The sequence below is a fragment of the Caretta caretta genome, chromosome 3 (assembly GCF_965140235.1).
Source record: "Caretta caretta isolate rCarCar2 chromosome 3, rCarCar1.hap1, whole genome shotgun sequence".
Lineage (NCBI taxonomy): Eukaryota > Metazoa > Chordata > Testudines > Cheloniidae > Caretta > Caretta caretta.
Genome location: NC_134208.1, coordinates 118,925,684 through 118,944,047, shown reverse-complemented (window position 1 = coordinate 118,944,047; position 18,364 = coordinate 118,925,684). Strand labels below are relative to the sequence as shown.

The window sequence follows — 18,364 nt, the reverse complement described above, 5'->3', positions numbered from 1 at the left end:
AACCTATATACAAAACAAAATGCATTTAATTAAACCCTTTTAATCCATACTTTAAATGCCATACAGTTCACAGAGAGGTGAATTCACTTAAGTAATTTTAGCTTGTACCTTATCATGATCTCTGATGTATCCAGTGAAAAAATTTAAAATTATATCAACAAAAAATATACTATCGAATATTCCACTAAAAGTATTTCAGTCAGCGCTTGACAACATTTCATACTCAAAAAAGCTGACTGCAAATGGGATCACAAAAATTTGAATAAGTGCCAGAAATGAGATCTTCTTAATCCAGTAACATCTGTGTAAAAAATACATTATTAATAAAATAAGTATTAGTATAATCTAGCTAAGAAATATTCATACTGCTTAATCCACTTTATTTTAGTAAAATAAATAGAGGGCAAGGATCTTTCTAATGTTGTGATTGAACAATGACTTCATTTTGTAAATGATGTTTGTATTATGGTTGGCAAAAAAATTAAAGTACACCTCATGAGACTGCAATTTTTTTCATCCCTTACACTATTATGATCTTTTTTATGCTATTACTTTGCACTCCTATGAGCAAAACATCAATAAAATTTTATGTAAAAATGAATAAAATGACAAATTTTGCAATCTGTTCCATTGGTGCAAATCTGAGTAACAGAACAGAATTTGGCTCAGGATCTTTCGTACCTGTAATGCTGTACATAAAATCTGAATTGAACTTTGAGACTGACCTTTAGTAGTTGATCGGTCCCCATCTTTGCTAGTCAGACCAGAGATAGCAGCCCCTCCCCCTCTCATATGCTTGTTAGTTCAATGAAATCAAATTATGGCTATCCATTGTCAGATTCACTTGGTAGGAAAAGAGGATCCCTGCATCCTCTTTCTTTCCACCATTCAGTGCACCCACACCCACTATAAAGATGATAATATGTTCTTACATTAATAACATCAGGATATTTTTAAACATTTTTATTTTTCACCATTTATTCTGGTTGTTTTCTTTTGTTGCTGGAAAAATGACTATTGTCATTGGTCCCAAAAAAAAGAATGAAGAAGCCCTGATCTCTGTTAATACCTTAACCAAAATTGTTTTGAGGGATGATATGGTCATATTGTGACATCCCCCAGGGCATAATTGGGCTGTTTATCGTTGTGCCTCCTTAAATATCCAGTCTGGTGCACACCATGCCCTGTTTTGCTGTGTGAGTTGCCACTCTGCCACTCACCCCAGCCTCTAACATGCAAGTTACCCCCAGACGTATACTAGAGTGCTATTCCCAGCCACTTTTGAATTACATATAGGGCGACACCCACATATCCCTGGTTCCAGCCTTACACTCCAGAAGTGTACCCTCTTGTACTGTTCAGTTACCTAGAAAATTGACAAAGAAATTGATCATGCACCAGCCCTTGTTAACCTGAGTAGATTCCGCAGACACTTCAGCCAAAAACACATTGATTTAGATTAAACACGAAACAGATTTATTAAAATAGATTTCAAGTGATTAAGTGGTACTGATTGGCAAGATCAGAGCTGGTTACAAAAGGAAATAAAATATAAAATCGTAAGCTAATTCCTTAATTTTACCATGCTAATAATTCTAAAAGCAAAAGGATTTCTCTCACCCAAAACTTCACAGCAGTTCATGCCAACTGGAATGCCTTCTAGTTAGGACTAGCCCCTCCCATAGCCTCAATGGAGTTTCTTTGTCTTCCCAACAATCTTGCCTCCTTGTGTGGAGGTGGGGGAGAGGTAACTGAAGTGATGATGTCACTGTCTCCTATTTATACTCTTCTCACTTTCAAGAATATCTTCCTCCCTCCTCCCTGAACCTGCTCCTCAGTGGCTGCCATCGCCACAGCCTCCCACACATTAGCTTGGAGACCCCACCCTACCCCGCCTCAGGAGCTATAGGGGCTTCAGCTTCCCACTCCCCTGTAGCCCCAGCCTGAGCCATGGGGAACCCAAATGCCTCTGCCTCTCCCAACCCAGGAAACTACTGAACGACACCCCTTCCCCATTCCTCACACCACCCTCTCACCAGCTGTCTCCTCTCCTCTCTCTTTCCCCTTTGACTTCTTACTTTGCCCTTCTTTTCTGTCCTTTCCCTCTCTTTTCCTACCCTTTTCTTCCCCCTTGCTCATTGCCATTACCCCATCTACTCCCCTTTGCTCCATTCTTCTTTCCCTCTCTCCCAAACTCTCCTTGCTGTGAAGGTGCAAAATGGCTTCTTGCTCCCCTCGACCTGCTATGGGACAGTAAGAATGACACCATGGACACCTTATCATCACTTGCTTTCCACCCATCCCTGTTCCTCTTTATTTCACACCTCACAAATGGAGGTAATTCCCCTTGCATCTGTAACTTTCTCTTTCCTGTTAAATTTTCAGCGGGCCTCCTGAAAATGCACCCATATTATTTGCAATTATACCTGTCTGTACATTTTTCAGATAGTTTAAAAAAATAGAAAATGATTGATCTGAAAAACATAGCATTTTGCAGAAACAAATCAATAATTGGGCGTGCAATTACTTGGCTTTTTGCAGATGCAAATCCCTTTCAACTGCATTCTCAAGTTCTCATTTGCTCCGAAGCAAAGAAAAACAGGTCACTGGGCACCTCACTGCCTTATTCACTTGTGCAAAATGGTGTGATTTCTGTTGGCATATTTTTGGAGGCCCAATGAAAATGTGGCTTGAATTATTATTTCTAAATGTTTTACATTTCATTAATTTGTTTTTAAAAAGGTGGGCTGAGAGGGGAGAGAGCATGGGACCATTCAGGTAGCATAAGAACCTGATCAGGCTTTATTGTTAGTAACCAATCTTGGTCAGTTTTTCAAAGTGACATTCTCAGAACAGAAAGTCAGGTATCCTAATCATCCTTTTTCTTCTGTCTTGTGATAGAAGCACCTCACCCCTATCTGTGCATTATCAACAAGGGCTGGAGATCATGGCCATAGCATTTGCTTTCACATGACAAGTTCCTGCTCCTTCAAACAAAAAATCAATAATAATGAAGTTCTTGTGTTCTCACTCTACCCCAGGCAGCTGGCAACATATGGGGTAAGGAGAAAAGCAGCTGTTCCTGCAGTAAGTATTGTAGTATTGCCAAATCTCATGACTCTATCATGAGTCTCTCAATTATTACATTTTTCTTGAAGCTCCAGCTCCTGGAATCAGGTAATTACCTGAAAATCTCAGCTTTCTTTTTTTTTTTTTTAAGTAAATTTCTAGCCCTTATGGTTGCTGAGAAAGGCAGAAAATACAACCCAAATGCACCCTAAAAGCTCAGAATCTAAACAGCAAAGAAAAATAACCCCATTTTTATTAGAGATATTAAAAGGATTACTAATAAATTTGAGGGTTTGTGTTACAGGTAGCTAACATTTTATTTGGAGGTGGGCAGTTATGTTAGAGTTCTATGGCAATATTTGCATAAACCAACACTAATTCACTTTTTTAGGCATTTGTGTGGGACAGTTCTGTGCTCCCACAGTCCCCACTCACTGCAGGACTGCTCCTTTGAAAGGACCACACTGTGGCTTTGCTTTAGTATGGGAACACAGTTGTCCCATCGGTGATTTTTGCACTGGATTGCCAAAGGAAAACTCTCCTTCTCTCCACATTCTATGTGCTGGTGGGAGAAGTTGCATCCCAAGATTATGGCAAAGCACCCACAAAATGAAGCAACAGCTAGCTCCGGGGTCAGTAAAGCATCTGTCAATCAGAGTTCATTCCTGATTCCTGTCTGGGTGGATCTATGTTAGAGGTTTGAGACCATTACATAATATTATAATAAGCAGTTGTCATATTTAGTTTACCTAACCTGATCCTTGTTTATGATAGATACAATATAGTATCACAAATCATTGCGAGTATATATGAAAAATCATTGCTATTAAACAAGAAAAAATTTAGAGTGCAATTGAGTCACATGATGGTATGGGCTCCTTTAAGAAACCTGGCATCTGGATCAGATGTACTTCAAAGCAGAATGCTGCACTGAGATGTGCTGCTTTGAAGTGCAGCTGCAGATCCAGACAAATTTTGGAGCCCAAACCATCATATGAATCTACTGTACTTTAAAAGAAATTCTGTTTCAGATGCCAGTTTTGACTCATTTTAGAAAATTGCTGTCTGGATCAGCTGTACTTCAAAGCAGAACATCTCAGCACAGCATTCTGCTTTGAAGTACAGCTAATCCAGGTGCTGGGTTTTCTTAAAGCAGTCAAAATTGGCATCTGACCTTCCCAATATTTCTCTTTACCCTCAGCACCTTTTTTCTTCCCCTCTCCCTCATATCCTCTTCCTTTTGCTTCATTGAAAAACAGTGCTGTAGCCACTATCTTGTCAGTGATTGTGATAGTCCAGAAGCAATAAGGACGGTGAATTATTGACCTTAAAAGGGTTTCTGAAGTGAACAATTAACTGTAGGTATAGTGTCTGTTGAACAGCATAATGGAACCGGTCAATCAATATCTGTTAGGTTATAGAGGCTTGTTAGTGAATAATCATAGAATTTTTTTATCCTTCCATGTATTAACAATAAACCTGAAAATAGATATAGTTAAATTGCAAGTATATATAATAAACATTCACAACCCACATCATAACAGTTTCATTATAATGGTTGTAGTGAGTATCAACAATAATGTAAACAGCATAACATAAACTGATATTAAGTACTTAAAAAGTAGTTGTTGAGCATGACAGATGCTCTTTAAACATCACTATTGTCATCCATTGCTTCTCATGTTTTGGAAATACTAAAATGAATTACTCACATTTGGACAAACTGCCTCCAACATTTCATTTTTAACAAACATATCTATTTTGTCAGGGGCAAATTTTGCCTTTAAAGCATGAATGTGAAGAACTCTTTTGGAAATGATTCTGCTGTGGAAGGCAAGCAGGGAGCGGTAGTGGGGTGGATTTTCAGAGGCTACACAGCTTCTTGCAGGGAGAGGTTGGGAGTAAGAAGGCCTATGTGGACAAGGGTGGGAACGGGGCTAAGGAATCTGTCAATATGTGAATCCTCCCCCCTTCCTCCCAGCAACCCCTGATCTCAAAACTGTATAAGTGAGAAACCCCGCCTGACACACACATACACTCTCTCTAGGACCTGCTTGTGTATTCTACTCCTTCCCCCACCCTTTGTTTGTCTTGTCTGTTTAGATTGTAAGCTCTGTGGGGCAGGGACCATCTCTGTGCTTCTGTAGTGCCCAGTACATAAGGCTCCATTCTTGGTTGTCCCTTAGGCACTACTGTGATAAACATGATTAATAACAAATATGATTAAGTCATTCCTGAACTGGGTGCTATACTGCCATTCCACAGCCTACGTGAGAGGATTGTACCCCCTTTCCCTATGCAGGTCTCTGGCCACCAGTTGAATTATTCAGACTAGGGGCAGAAGAGAGGATTTCTCCTTAGACAAGTGCAAATGAACTTAATTGATTATTCATGCTTAGTGAAAGAAAATCAGAAAAGTGGTTCTTTCCATTGACTATAATTATGGTACTGGCTAAATGTTATAATATTCAAATAAATATTCCTAAAAGGGACCCTGTAACAGGCTGGTAGTAGTCTCCTGTGAACCCACCCTGTGATTAGGTCTTGATTCTGCTCAGAGATACTGAATCCTGCTGACTCATTTTTGCTGGTGGCTTGTTAACTCCAACTTGGAGTAACCCTTTGAAGATAAGGTTCTAGGCTGACCATTCCTCAGGAGGAACTCCTGAGAACAACCACACCAGGGGAGAAGACTTTGGCTGGAAATATGATAATCATGCATTTCTTTGTAAATAAACCAAATCCTAGGGGTAAGCTTTGACTATACAGGGTGTATGGACTGTGTTTCGAGGAGGCTGAGTAAGGGCTGGCCTACGCTGGAAACGTACATCAGCATAGCTGCATCTCTCAAGGGGTGAGAAAAATTCGCACCCCTGAGACATGTAGCTATGATGACCTAACCTCTGGTGTAGACAGTGCTAGGATGACAGAAGAATTCTTCCTTCAACCTGGCCATTGCCTTTCAGGAAGGTATATTATCTTCAGTGATGGGAGAACATCTCCCCTCACTGTAGTGAGTGTCTACATTGAAGTGTTACAGTGGCACAGCTGCAGCTGTGCTGCTGTACTGTTTTTTAAGTGTAGACATAGCCTGAGTTACTTATTCAAATGTGTCAGTAGGAGTCATGGGATTTTTTTCGCCTCCTCCGTATACCCTGCCCACCCCACCATAAAAGAGGTATAAAAGGAAAATATGGAAGTGGTCACAAAATGGATGATGGAACAGCAGAAAGAGCAGTAACTCATTCTACAATTTATGAAGAAACAGCAACAAAAACCAAGAGCAGCCACAGATCCTGGAACAGCTGCTTCAGAGACTTATTAATCTGTGTGGGCTGCCCAGAGCGTCAGTGAACGCCATTCCTTCCTTTGCAAAGATTGGATTGGAAGATGACCAAGAGGCTTACCTGGTCGGTTTTGAGAGGATAACTGCTGTAGCCCATTCAAAGAAGGAGACCTCGGCTATTACACAGAGGCTGAGGCACTGGAGGCCATTATGGTCATGACTGCAGACTAAAATAGGGGGATAGACAGAAGAACCTTCACAGAAAAAAAATGTGCTGAGGAGTCAAAGGGGTAGCCAAAAAACTGCACTCTCCAGAACCCAGAAAGAAGCCACAAGCCCTTCCTATGATCTGTTGGGGGCGGGGTTTGTGGGGAGGGGAGAAGGGATATATATACAAAACTGTATTGGTTCTGGAGTGTGATGAAGCAGAGGCATGTGGTCTTGTGGAGCTCTCTACATCCCAGATGAGTACCTTAACCACGATACTGTAGCATATTCTCTTTCAGTCTCTCCTGTTGAAGCTGTTCCACAGTGTATAAATAATGCATTGTGCCAGAGAGAGTATGAAAATGACTGTACTGCAGGACTGACAAGGAACGTGGGAAGACCCAGCATACAATCCCTTGGTTCCAAATGGATATTTAATTCCAGGAGAGGATTCACGGCTATGAATTCTGAGCTGACGGAGGCACCTCCCTTGAACCTGGAGTTATGTGTCTAATTGCCTTTGAGGGGCAGGTCTTCGGATGAACTCCTCTCCTTGGAATTTTCTTCTGTTGTCTAGTTTAAGTGACTCAGCATGTTGGATCTGGTGGATCCGTGACTCTCCCCATTGCATTGCATAGGGAGCCTGCACACCTAGCTCAGGGGTGTGTGTTCCAGTAGGTGGCAGGGCATCTAAATGCTAGGCATTGCAAGGCTGAGTCTAAAGGTTAAACCAAATTAAGACCACTTTCATTCTGAATGAGAGTGTCTACACAGAGGTTTAATGCAGTTTAACTAATCCACTTTAAATTCACACCTTTAGTTAATTCAGATTAAAATATCTTTTGTGTCCCTGTGTAGACAAGCCCTAAGACTCCTTTATGGATCTAGCCCAGAGTCTCTGTGTGATGTTGGGCAACTCACTTAAAGCAAACTTTACACAAGTGTCCACTAATTGTATGATTCTAATTTTCTGGGTGCCTGACTTGAGAAACTGGAGTCTGATTTGCAGAAGTGCTGAGTGCTCAGAGTTGCAACTGAAATCATTGGGAGCTGTAATTTGAACATATAATGCTATATAATACTGAGTACACTGCAGGTCAAGCCTTAGGTATCTCAGATTGGGCACTGAAAATTAGTGGATGCTTTTGACTTTAATCTCTTTGTGCCTCAGCTCCTCCTCATCTCACAGGGGTGTTGTGAAAATAAATTTGTTTGTGAAGCAGTCAGATCCTATATTGATGAGCATCATAGAAAAACCAATAAGGAAATTAATTTTGTATTCAGAGCAGAGTCTGAATAGGGCATGGGACCATATATTGCACACTGAGGATAAAACAAAATATTGAATAGCGTCTCACTAAATGAACACTGTCCATTCTGTGCTCTGAATAAAGCAGGGGTCTTGTGTGAAAAAATAGTATCTGATCATGTTATTAAGGTCTGTATCATAATACATACTCACAAAAGGTCTGTATTAAGGTTGTATAGGCAACTTTCATTCTGGCATTTCCTAACTTTTGAGTGCTTGACTTTGCAATCATCAACTTCTTTTAAGATAATTTTGTGTGTTTAAGATATATACATAATGAATATTCCATCCTGTTTGGTATTTTAAGAACTTGCATCATGAAGAATTATGTTAATTTCTGCAGAACCTGTGGTGAAAGCCAACCCAGAATGGTAAATGAGGATAATTTAATGAAACCAGCTCTCATTTTCTGTAAAATAACTTTTGAAAGAGGAATCACTGGACACAGATCAGCTTTGTATTTACACAGGTCATAAGGCATGTCAGTTTGGTGATCTGCTCATAGCAGGAAGTCCTTACTTAGAAAATTCCTAGAGAGAGCTGCAGCTCGGGTAGGTGCTTATTAAGATCTAAAGACAAAAAGTAGTTAGCAGAAAAGCTTGAGGAATGTACAGAGAACTCAGGTTATGTTATGAGGCAAGAGTGAATTGCTGTTAACATAAAAGAGTGGCAATCAAGATGAGATGCTGGGTTTTCAGTGAAAGTCTGTCAGTCCTGTTATTAGTAAGTATCTCTTTAATATTAAAAAAACTAATTGGCTATATATAAGTATTTAAGCTTGTTTAAGAGGTTTTTTATGGTTTGCTTACAGTAAATGAACAAGTGAAATGTAAAACCTGTATAAAATATTCAACTTTTATAAATAGCCTTTAAAATAATTTAATGTCATACTGTATTTTTTTAAGCATTTTACTTCTCAGATTAAGGGAACAGTGGTTTATAATTGTATTGGAAATTGTGCTCTGAATTATTTTCTGATTTTTTTGCGTGCGGGAGTTCCCTCAACCTTCCCAACTCTTTTCACTTCTGAAAGTCTTTAGTTTTCATTGTTATTGCCTTTTGCAAACACATACACTTACTTCCATGCTAAATCAAATGTACTATCTGACATTTACTATGTGATGATATGTCCTCTACTGGGGGACTATATCCTGCATTTGACAAAAGATAGCCTCAGTCTGATGGGTATTTTCCATTTCTAACTTCTGTGATCTTCTAGAACTGTGTTTCCAACTGGTATTGAAATATTTCCCAGGTCCTTTTGAAAGAATACGACAAATGATTTAATATGCAGTAAAATATCCAAGGTGGCATTAATCAGTTGTCTTCCCCCAACCCCCACTTTTTATTGTAGCTGCTGTGGCTGGGATTGAATTTATATCTGTTTATTGACACATACCACTGGTATGAAGAAGATGATGCTTACCTTTATACACGGGTTATGCTGGGTGTAAGTATGAGTTAGTCTGCTAAGCATCTTCTCAAAGGAGAATGTTGCAACATACGTATTTTATTATCGGTCTCTACTGCACTACTTTTGCTGATACCGAGTAATTTTTCCAAATGAGAGACTTGCTTTTTAATACGTTTCCTTTCTTCTTTAACCTCCCTCCAAATTTGTAATATAATTTTTATACCTTTATGTGTACAGTCAACACTGGCTTGGGCGAGAGCTTCTGCGACATGCCTTAATTTTAACTGCATGTTAATCCTGCTACCAGTCTGTAGAAATCTTATTTCATTCATAAGGGGAACAAGCATTGTAAGTACAGTTTTTGAAATCCATGTATTATTTTCTCTTATTTCTATAGCTCATCAATGTTGTCCAAATAAAAAATTGCAAAGGAATGTAATTGTTAGAAAAATCTGTGCATTTAGTTCTGAGTTATTATTGTTTACACTTTATTATATGCCCATAATTAAAAGGAGACTAATCATTTGTAGCTTTAGAGGCAACACTATTTAGGGCTAGGTTCTGCATAATACTGGTGATGCGAAGTGTTGTGCATATAAGCACAAAGTAAAATGTGATGGTGTAGACAAGGAGTATAGGGGAATTCAACTTGCATTAATGGAGAACATTGCTGTATATCCATCATGTTACACCTGTGTAGTGGCAAGATGAAGGTGAAAGTGAGGAACACATAGGTGGATCCTCATGTTTCTAATGAAAGTTGAGAATCTTACATACTGACATGATTCCAGGAGGAAAGGCTTTAAGAAAAAACCCAAACATTTATAGACTTGCAATAAAATCACAGGAGTTGGCAATACTGTAAAAATGTGCCCTCTCTTTGTGCACTACATAAGAACTTACACGATCAAGACCTTATTCAGTAATTCGTTTCCACTGAATTTCTGCCATTAAACCCTCAAGTGTACTGAATCCCTGTGAGAAATACTTGAATAAATCATGTCAATATGTAGCATGCAATTGCTTGATTTTTAAAAAAATTAAAAATAGCTGTTGAACTCACGATCCCCCTTTCCCTATGTGTGAGTTAGAAATAGAAAATTGAGTGAACTATGTAACTTGTAAAATGAGTTTTGCTTTTTTGCCAAGTGTTGTAGAGGAGCACTGAGGAGACAACTTGACAAAAATCTCACATTTCATAAGATAGTTGCCTATGGAATAGCTGTAAATGCAAGTAAGTTTTCTATTTTACCTGGTTTGTCTTTCAATTGTCGCTTAATAATGATATAGTGATTCTACCTAATATTATAACCTCTGTATGCCACCCACCTGCCTCAACAGGTGGGGGGAACTTGATGGGGTCAGACACCCACTACGGGACACTGGGTAGCTCCTCCTGCTAGCAGTTTCTGGCACCCATTGGCCAGCTGAGGAGAAGAGAGTATTGATTGCCTAGCATTCCCCAGCTCCCAGGATTTAACCTGGCACAGGGGTCATATGGAGCATCCTTCAGAACTGGTTTCCAGTGCAGTTAAGAGAATAAAATGAATTGGTCCCAGAGGTAAAAGACCTGGGATTTTGGTGATGGGCCTTGGGCTCATGGAATCCTCTTGAGGGCAGGAAGAGTGGTAGAACTCAGAGAGAGCCGAGGCCTGCGGGTGGTAGGCTGAGGACAGCCTATCCCGAGTTATGGGTTATATGGTAAGGAGCTCTGTAGCCCCTGCACTAGAGCCAGTTAAATGCCTAGTATAGGGGAGTAAAAGTGATTAGAGAGTAGCGGTCCTCTGCTGTGTTAAAGTCTAATAAAACTTGCAGCTTAATTCCATGCATGTGTTTGTCCTCATTTTGCTGCTGTGTCCGTATAAAAAACACTGATACACTCACTGTTCTAGTATGACCATTTAGTGAGTCAAACTTTAAATATGACAGGAGTCTTTCCTGCTGGTCAATAGTCTGCACAAAATTCTAGTTTTTGCTGTGGTAGAGCAATAACATTTCAGCTGCAATAGTGCCTAAAGGTTACCCTTCTATTAGCTCCATCAAGCTTTAGAAACTTACTGCCTAGTGTAAAGACCTGATTTCAGTAGCATTTACCAAATTCTTGAGAGAAAGTGTAACCCACACACCTCCTGGGTGTGATGTTCTGTCCCCTCTAGTGGCACTGAAACCACTGAGAGAGAGAGAGAGAGAGAGAGCTTAATGAGTCCACTCTATAGCCTTACCTAACAGGTGTAAGGCATTTAACTCATGCAGTAGAGGCTCATGCACTAAGCTCCCAGGGCCCCAGGTTCAATCCTGGCAACCGGGGCCTGTCAGTGGTACAAAAGGATATTTGGAGAGGTGGCATAGTATTTTCATTACATTGTGTGAGTACTCTGCTCAGATTTCTAGAAACACCTACCTCAGACTGGACATGCTCAGAAACTTAACAAAGTCTGTTTTTCTGTAGTCACTCTGTAGCAGGGTAGCTACCTTGCTCCTAAAATAGAAGGGGTTAAAAGCAGCCCTGGAAAGGACTGTGGCTGGGGATGGTTGATTGGGGAAGCAGCCATAGCTGGGCTACGCCCCAATCAGGGCCCAGCTGGCCTGTATAAAAAGGCTGTGAGCCAGTGGACTAAGGGGTCTCTCTCTCTCTCGGCTGGGAGAGAACAGGGCCTGCCTGACAGGGTACTGAGGGTGGTGCAGTGCTGGGGATGGAGTAGGCTGAGTGGGGGTGCTCTAGGCTGGTAACTCCCCAGGCTGTAGGGCTTAGTCCAAGGTCCCGAGAAGTACTGAGAGGCAGAGGAAGGCAACAGGTCCAAACCCCCTTGCCTATGATGAGAGGCCTTTACACTGCAGTCTGCCCAAGGTAGTGGGGGCTTGGTGATGACTGGCAGTAGCCCAGACTGAGGCAAGGTGGGGATAGTGGGTTGGGGGTTCCCCAGGAAGGGGAGACCCAAAGGCAGAGTGTGGGGGTACTGCCAGGGGGCAGAATCCCAGAGAAAGGGGTACTGGGGTCTGTGAGGGACATGGGGGCCAGAGCTGTGGTGGATCACTGGCCTGCAAAGGGTGCTCCATAGTTCTTTAGATATAAACTCAATTGATATTTATACTTAAGATAATGAATAGAATCTTCAGGGTGTGGGAGATGACAGCCAGAGAAGACCATTGGTTTTAGGTTAGACTGATGGACTGACCCGAGTTAAGATGTTCTGTGTATATGTTAACTATGCATCTAATAAAGACTGTTGTTAAGTTACTAGCAATGAATTATCATTAAAACTAGTGGATTACCTGAATATAAAACCGCACACACATTGAAGTCAATGACAAAATTCCTATTCACTTCAATGGGGTCAGGGTTTCACATGGGTTGTTTTTTGTTTTTGTTTTTTTAAATATATTTATTTTTTAAATCTTGGGGGGGGGGTTTAAAGCAAGAGAAACGAAGGGGTTAATTAGGGTTGCTACAGCCACAGCAAATTTTACTGTCAGAATTCTGCTCTCACAATGTCATAATTGAGCTTGACTCTAATATTCTGCTCTCCCTATATGAGGGATCTGCTTTCCCATGCATGTATCTGACATTAACCTTTCCATGGAGAGAGAGCAGAATATGGAATCAGGATCCTCCATTAAGATCCAAGAGCTGAATTTTACCTTTTGGATGTAATGTTAAAGTAGTTAGACAGGAAGGGGGAGGAGGTGGAATATGTATCTTCCAGTATATTAGGATGATTTGCTTATCTGTCATGTCCATTCACTTATCAGAGTTCATTTTCAGCATAGAACACATTGCTAGAGAATGCAACACTTTTTTTTTTCTTTTAATTAACGTATCAACGCAGGACTGTAAATCAGCCAACTTCTAGTTGGTGTATAATTTCTGTCATACTCCAAAATGGGAGTAAAACTGCACAGTCAAATAAGCCTGTTTTATTTTTATTTTTTATATTAGTGTAAAAATGTTTGCTAGGGTGTTAAACTGGACATTTTTGGAAATGCAAGCTTCTCAGAAAAGTGATTACTTTATAACTTCAGTAATTCCAGAGATTTACACAGCAGCTGATGTCAAGTGCCAGAACGCCAGTACTTAATCCTGACTGTCTATAGGGAGAAATTGATGATGAAATTGAAAAAAAGAACCTCAAAACAAAAGGACATTTGACTAGTGAAACATTACAATTTATGAACTCAAGTTTCCTTTTAAAAACAAGTGAGAAAAACATTTTGTTTGGGGAAATACTGAGTTGATGATGATATCCTTTGTGTTAAGAAGGGCCAGAAACTCAGTTGTTTAAAATACAAAATTAAATGCTACAGAAAACTCCCGATACTAAACGTTTAGTCTACCTCTGTACATTGTGTGGAAAATCACATTTATCTGCTTGCACTATAAGCTGCTACCCATAAGTATATTCAGTTCCTTGTTATATTTAGCAATGTTAAGATGATGTACAGAGAAAAATGTGAAATATTTCAGGCACTATTGTCAATTTTTTTGTATACTAAAAAGCATTATAGGTAGTACCTGCATAAACAATCAAGTGCCACACAACTGTTAGAAATTTTCTAGTTGTTCTTGTGACGTTGCACTCCGTATATTTTATGGAAATATGTTTATAAGTATGAATATGATTGGAATATGCTTCATACAAAAGGTCTCTTGTAAGATATTACAAAGCTTATAATCTGTGTGTTCATCCTATTTTTATGAATGTATCATTCTTGTATCTGAAGCTAGAAATATGAAGTATTACTCTGAAGTCCTATTGTAACTATGCAAAGTATGGGCCATTAATGGTGGCTTGGAATCTTGATGGCTTCCATTAACTAGGACAATTGGTTGTGAATGGCTCTGTTTACTCAAGTTTCAGAGTAGCAGCCCCGTTAGTCTGTATTTGCAAAAAGAAAAGGAGTACTTGTGGCACCTTAGAGACTAACATTTATTTGAGCATAAGCTTTCGTGAGCTACAGCTCACTTCATAGGATGCATTCAGTGGAAAATACAGTGGGGAGATTTATATACATAGAGAACATGACACAATGGGTGTCGCTCACAAAAGCTTATGCTCAAATAAATTGGTTAGTCTCTAAGGTGTCACAAGTACTCTTAGTCTGTATTTGCAAAAAGAAAAACACAGCTGCTACTCTGAAAACTGTAATGAGAGTGATCACTTAAGGTGAGCTATTACCAGCAGGAGAGCTGGGGGGAAAAACCTTTGGTAGTGATAATCAAGGTGGGCCATTTCCAGCAGTTGACAAGAACATCTGAGGAACAGTAGCAGGTGGAAGGGGGGGGATAAACATGGGGAAATAGTTTTACTTTGTGTAATGACCCATCCACTCCCAGTCTATATTCAGACCTAAGTTAATTGTATCCAGTTTACAAATTAATTCCAATTCAGCAGTCTCTCCTTGGAATCTGTTTTTGAAGTTTTTTTGTTGAAGAATTGCAACTTTTAGGTCTGTAATCAAGTGACCAAAGAGATTGAAGTGTTCTCCGACTGGTTTTTGAATGTTATAATTCTTGATGTCTGATTTGTGTCCATTTATTCTTTTACGTAGAGACTGTCCAGTTTGACCAAAGTACATGGCAGAGGGGCATTGCTGGCACATGATGGCATATATCACATTGACGGATTTGCAGGTGAACGAGCCTCTGATAGCGTGGCTGATGTGATTAGGCCCTATGATGGTGTCCCCTGAATAGATATGTGGACACAGTTGGTAATGGGCTTTGTTGCAAGGATAGGTTCCTGGGTTAGTGGTTCTCTTGTGTGGTGTGTGGTTGCTGGTGAGTATTTGCTTCAGTTTAGGGGGCTGTCTGTAAACAAGGACTGGCCTGTCTCCCAAGATCTGTGAGAGTGATGGGTCGTCCTTCAGGATAGGTTGCAGATACTTGATGATGCGTTGGGGGGGCTGAAGGTGATGGCTAGTGGCGTTCTGTTTTCTTTGTTGGGCCTGTTCTGTAGTAGGTGACTTCTGGGTACTCTTCTGGCTCTGTCAATCTGTTTCTTCACTTCAGCAAGTGGGTATTGTAGTTGTAAGAATGCTTGATAGAGATCTTGTACGTGTTTGCCTCTGTCTGAGGGGTTGGAGCAAATGCGGCTGTATCGTAGAGCTTGGCTGTAGACAATGGATCGTGTGGTGTGGGCTGGATGAAAGCTGGAGGCATGTAGATAGGAATAGCGGTCAGTAGGTTTCCAGTATAGGGTGGTGTTTGTGACCATCGCTTATTAGCACCGTAGTGTCCAGGAAGTGGATCTCTTGTGTGGACTGGTCCAGGCTGAGGTTGATGGTGGGATGGAAATTGTTGAAATCATGATGGAATTCCTCAAGGCTTCTTTTCCATGGGTCCAGATGATGAAGATGTCATCAATGTAGCGCAAGTAGAGTAGGGGCATTAGGGGACGAGAGCGGAGGAAGCGTTGTTCTAAGTCAGCCATAAAAATGTTGGCATACTGTGGGGCCATGCGGGTACCCATAGCAGTGCTGATTTGAAGGTATACATTGTCCCCAAATGTGAAATAGTTATGGTTGAGGACAAAGTCACAAAGTTCAGCCACCAGGTTTGCTGTGACATTATCGGGGATACTGTTCCTGATGGCTTGTAGTCCATCTTTGTGTGGAATGTTGGTGTAGAGGGCTTCTACATCCATAGTGGCCAGGATGGTGTTTTCAGGAAGATCACCGATGGATTGCAGTTTCCTCAGGAAGTCAATGGTGTCTCGAAGATAGCTGGGAGTGCTGGTAGCGTAGGGCCTGAGGAGGGAGTCTACATAGCCAGACAATCCTGCTGTCAGGGTGCCAATACCTGAGATGATGGGGCATCCAGGATTTCCAGGTTTATGGATCTTGGGTAGTAGATAGAATACCCCAGGTCGGGGTTCCAGGGGTGTATCTGTGGATTTGTTCTTGTGCTTTTTCAGGGAGTTTCTTTAAACCCCTCAAACAGAGACAAACACCTACAAGATTTCCCCATGTTTATTTCCCCCCCCCCCCCCCGCATCCCCCACTGTTCCTCAGATGTTATTCTCAACTGCTGGAAATGGCCCACCTTGATTATCATTACAGAAGGTTTTTCCCCCCAGCTCTCCTGCTGGTAATATCTCACCTTAAGTGATCACTCTCGTTACAGTGTGTATGGTAACACCCATTGTTTCATGTTCTCTATGTATATAAATCTCCCCACTGTATTTTCCACTGAATGCATCCGATGAAGTGAGCTGTAGCTCACAAAAGCTTATGCTCAAATAAATTTGTTAGTCTCTAAGTCTCTAAGCCACAAGTACTCCCTTTCTTTTTCTGTTTACTCATCAACCTTCCTGGGTACATGTACGCCAGCCCTGAAAGAATGGAGAAAGAGGTCTTACAATGACATGTGATCATGTCACCTGTTACTGGAATCCATCTTAAACCTGGTGCTTTTCCATTTAGAAGGAGGGATGGGGATCCAGAGAGACAAAAGATTCCCGCCTTGTGCCAAAGCTATAAAAGAGGGTGGAACAGAACAAGGGGGCTACAGTCATGAGAAAACCCCTAGTTACCATCTGAGCTGGAACTAACAAGGACTGTACAAGGGGAAAGGATTGGGCCCAGACTAGGAGGGATTCTAGTCTGTGAAAGAAGCTTTATTGGAGCATCTCTGAGGGTGAGATTAACCTGTATTCAGTTTCTTAATGTATTAGGCTTAGACTTGTGTGTTTTTGTTTTATTTAGCTTGGTCACTTACTTTGTTCTGTCTGTTATTACTTGAAACCACTTAAATCCTACTTTTTATACATAATACCACTTTTGTTTGTTAATTAACCCAGAGTAAGTGATTTAATACCTGGGGGGGGTGGGCAAACAGCTGTGCATATCTCGGTCAGTGTTTATACAAGGCCGACAATTTATGAGTTTACTCTGTATCCGCTTTATACAGAGTAAAACAGATTTATTTGGGGTTTGGATCCCATTGGGAGCGGAGTGTCTGGGTACTGGAGGCAGGAGTACTTGCTGAGCTGTTTTCAGTTAAGTCTGCAGCTTTGCGGGGCTAAACTAATTTGCAGATGAAATTACTGAGCTTGATATTTGCACAATATGAAGTTGTAAATCACTTTTTGTTTAATAATAAAACCACAAGTATTTGTCTCTACTTTTTAGTTATTTTAACACTTTCACTTAGTAGCAAGCTAAAGATAATTAGAGCAATATTAATATTCTCTCTCTTCTCATACGGTAGACTAGCTTGGTAGAGGTTTTTGTGGCCTTGGGAAAAGTTTGTAGCTATGTTTCCATACCAATCTTTAATTTTTTATCAGATCTCATACAAATTCAACTGTAGGCTTCAATTGGCCAGGTGTAATTAGAGCCTGGTGGAAGTAGGTAAGTTGAAAGAAAGAGAGGAAACAATGTTATCTATAATCAAAGGGCATCACTGAAAATTCAGTAAAGGGAATTCTGCTTAGTGTGGCTTTCTGCATACTGTCTATAAGAGCTGCCTAGGAGTTACTCACCCTCTAATAAATCTTCCCTGTAAACCTGTAGAATAAAATCACAGGTTCATGCTCTTTCAACTTGATCCACATAGATCATTCAAGATGTTCTAATTCAAATGGAATATTTCAATCCAAAAAATATCTTGAACCTAAAGATCTTTATAAAAGAGGAGCAAATAATGTTTCAGATGTCTCTCACATTAAGTTTCTTCCTCAAAAGAAAGTAAATTTATATATTTACAAATCTACAGTTTCCCCACTTTAAAAAAAAAAAAATTTGGAACTAGTGTCATAATATTAGTGCTGGCTTTAAAGATAACCTGCAAAAGAAAAAGAGAAAAATCTTTTATTCATTGTGAGATAAAGGTAGTCTGGAAGGGTTTAATATTAAAAACCTACCCCAAAATTTCTAAAGATCTATATAGATGCATTGCTACATAACTACTGGGATTATAATATCTCAAGAGACAGAAACTTGTGCAACTGAGAAGAGAGAATTTTTAATTGATTTTGTTCAGAAAATGAGGGGAGGCCAAAAATGACGGGTCATGAGTTTTGTAATGTATGGTAAAAAAGCAGAATATTTTGGGCTTTTGCCAAAAACTAATATTTCAGCC

General features: G+C 40.2%; 1 protein-coding gene across 1 annotated transcript in view; it reads left to right on the top strand.

Moving 5' to 3' along the window:
• The first annotated feature begins 8,549 nt into the window (after nucleotides 1–8,549).
• Nucleotides 8,550–18,364, top strand: part of NOX3 (NADPH oxidase 3) — a 62,248-nt gene continuing 52,433 nt past the window's right edge. Inside the window, exons 1-4 of the mRNA XM_048844174.2 lie at nucleotides 8,550–8,594; nucleotides 9,226–9,321; nucleotides 9,523–9,633; nucleotides 10,435–10,519. Coding sequence (XP_048700131.2) covers nucleotides 8,550–8,594; nucleotides 9,226–9,321; nucleotides 9,523–9,633; nucleotides 10,435–10,519 — 337 coding nt within the window. The remainder of the gene's footprint in view (nucleotides 8,595–9,225; nucleotides 9,322–9,522; nucleotides 9,634–10,434; nucleotides 10,520–18,364) is intronic.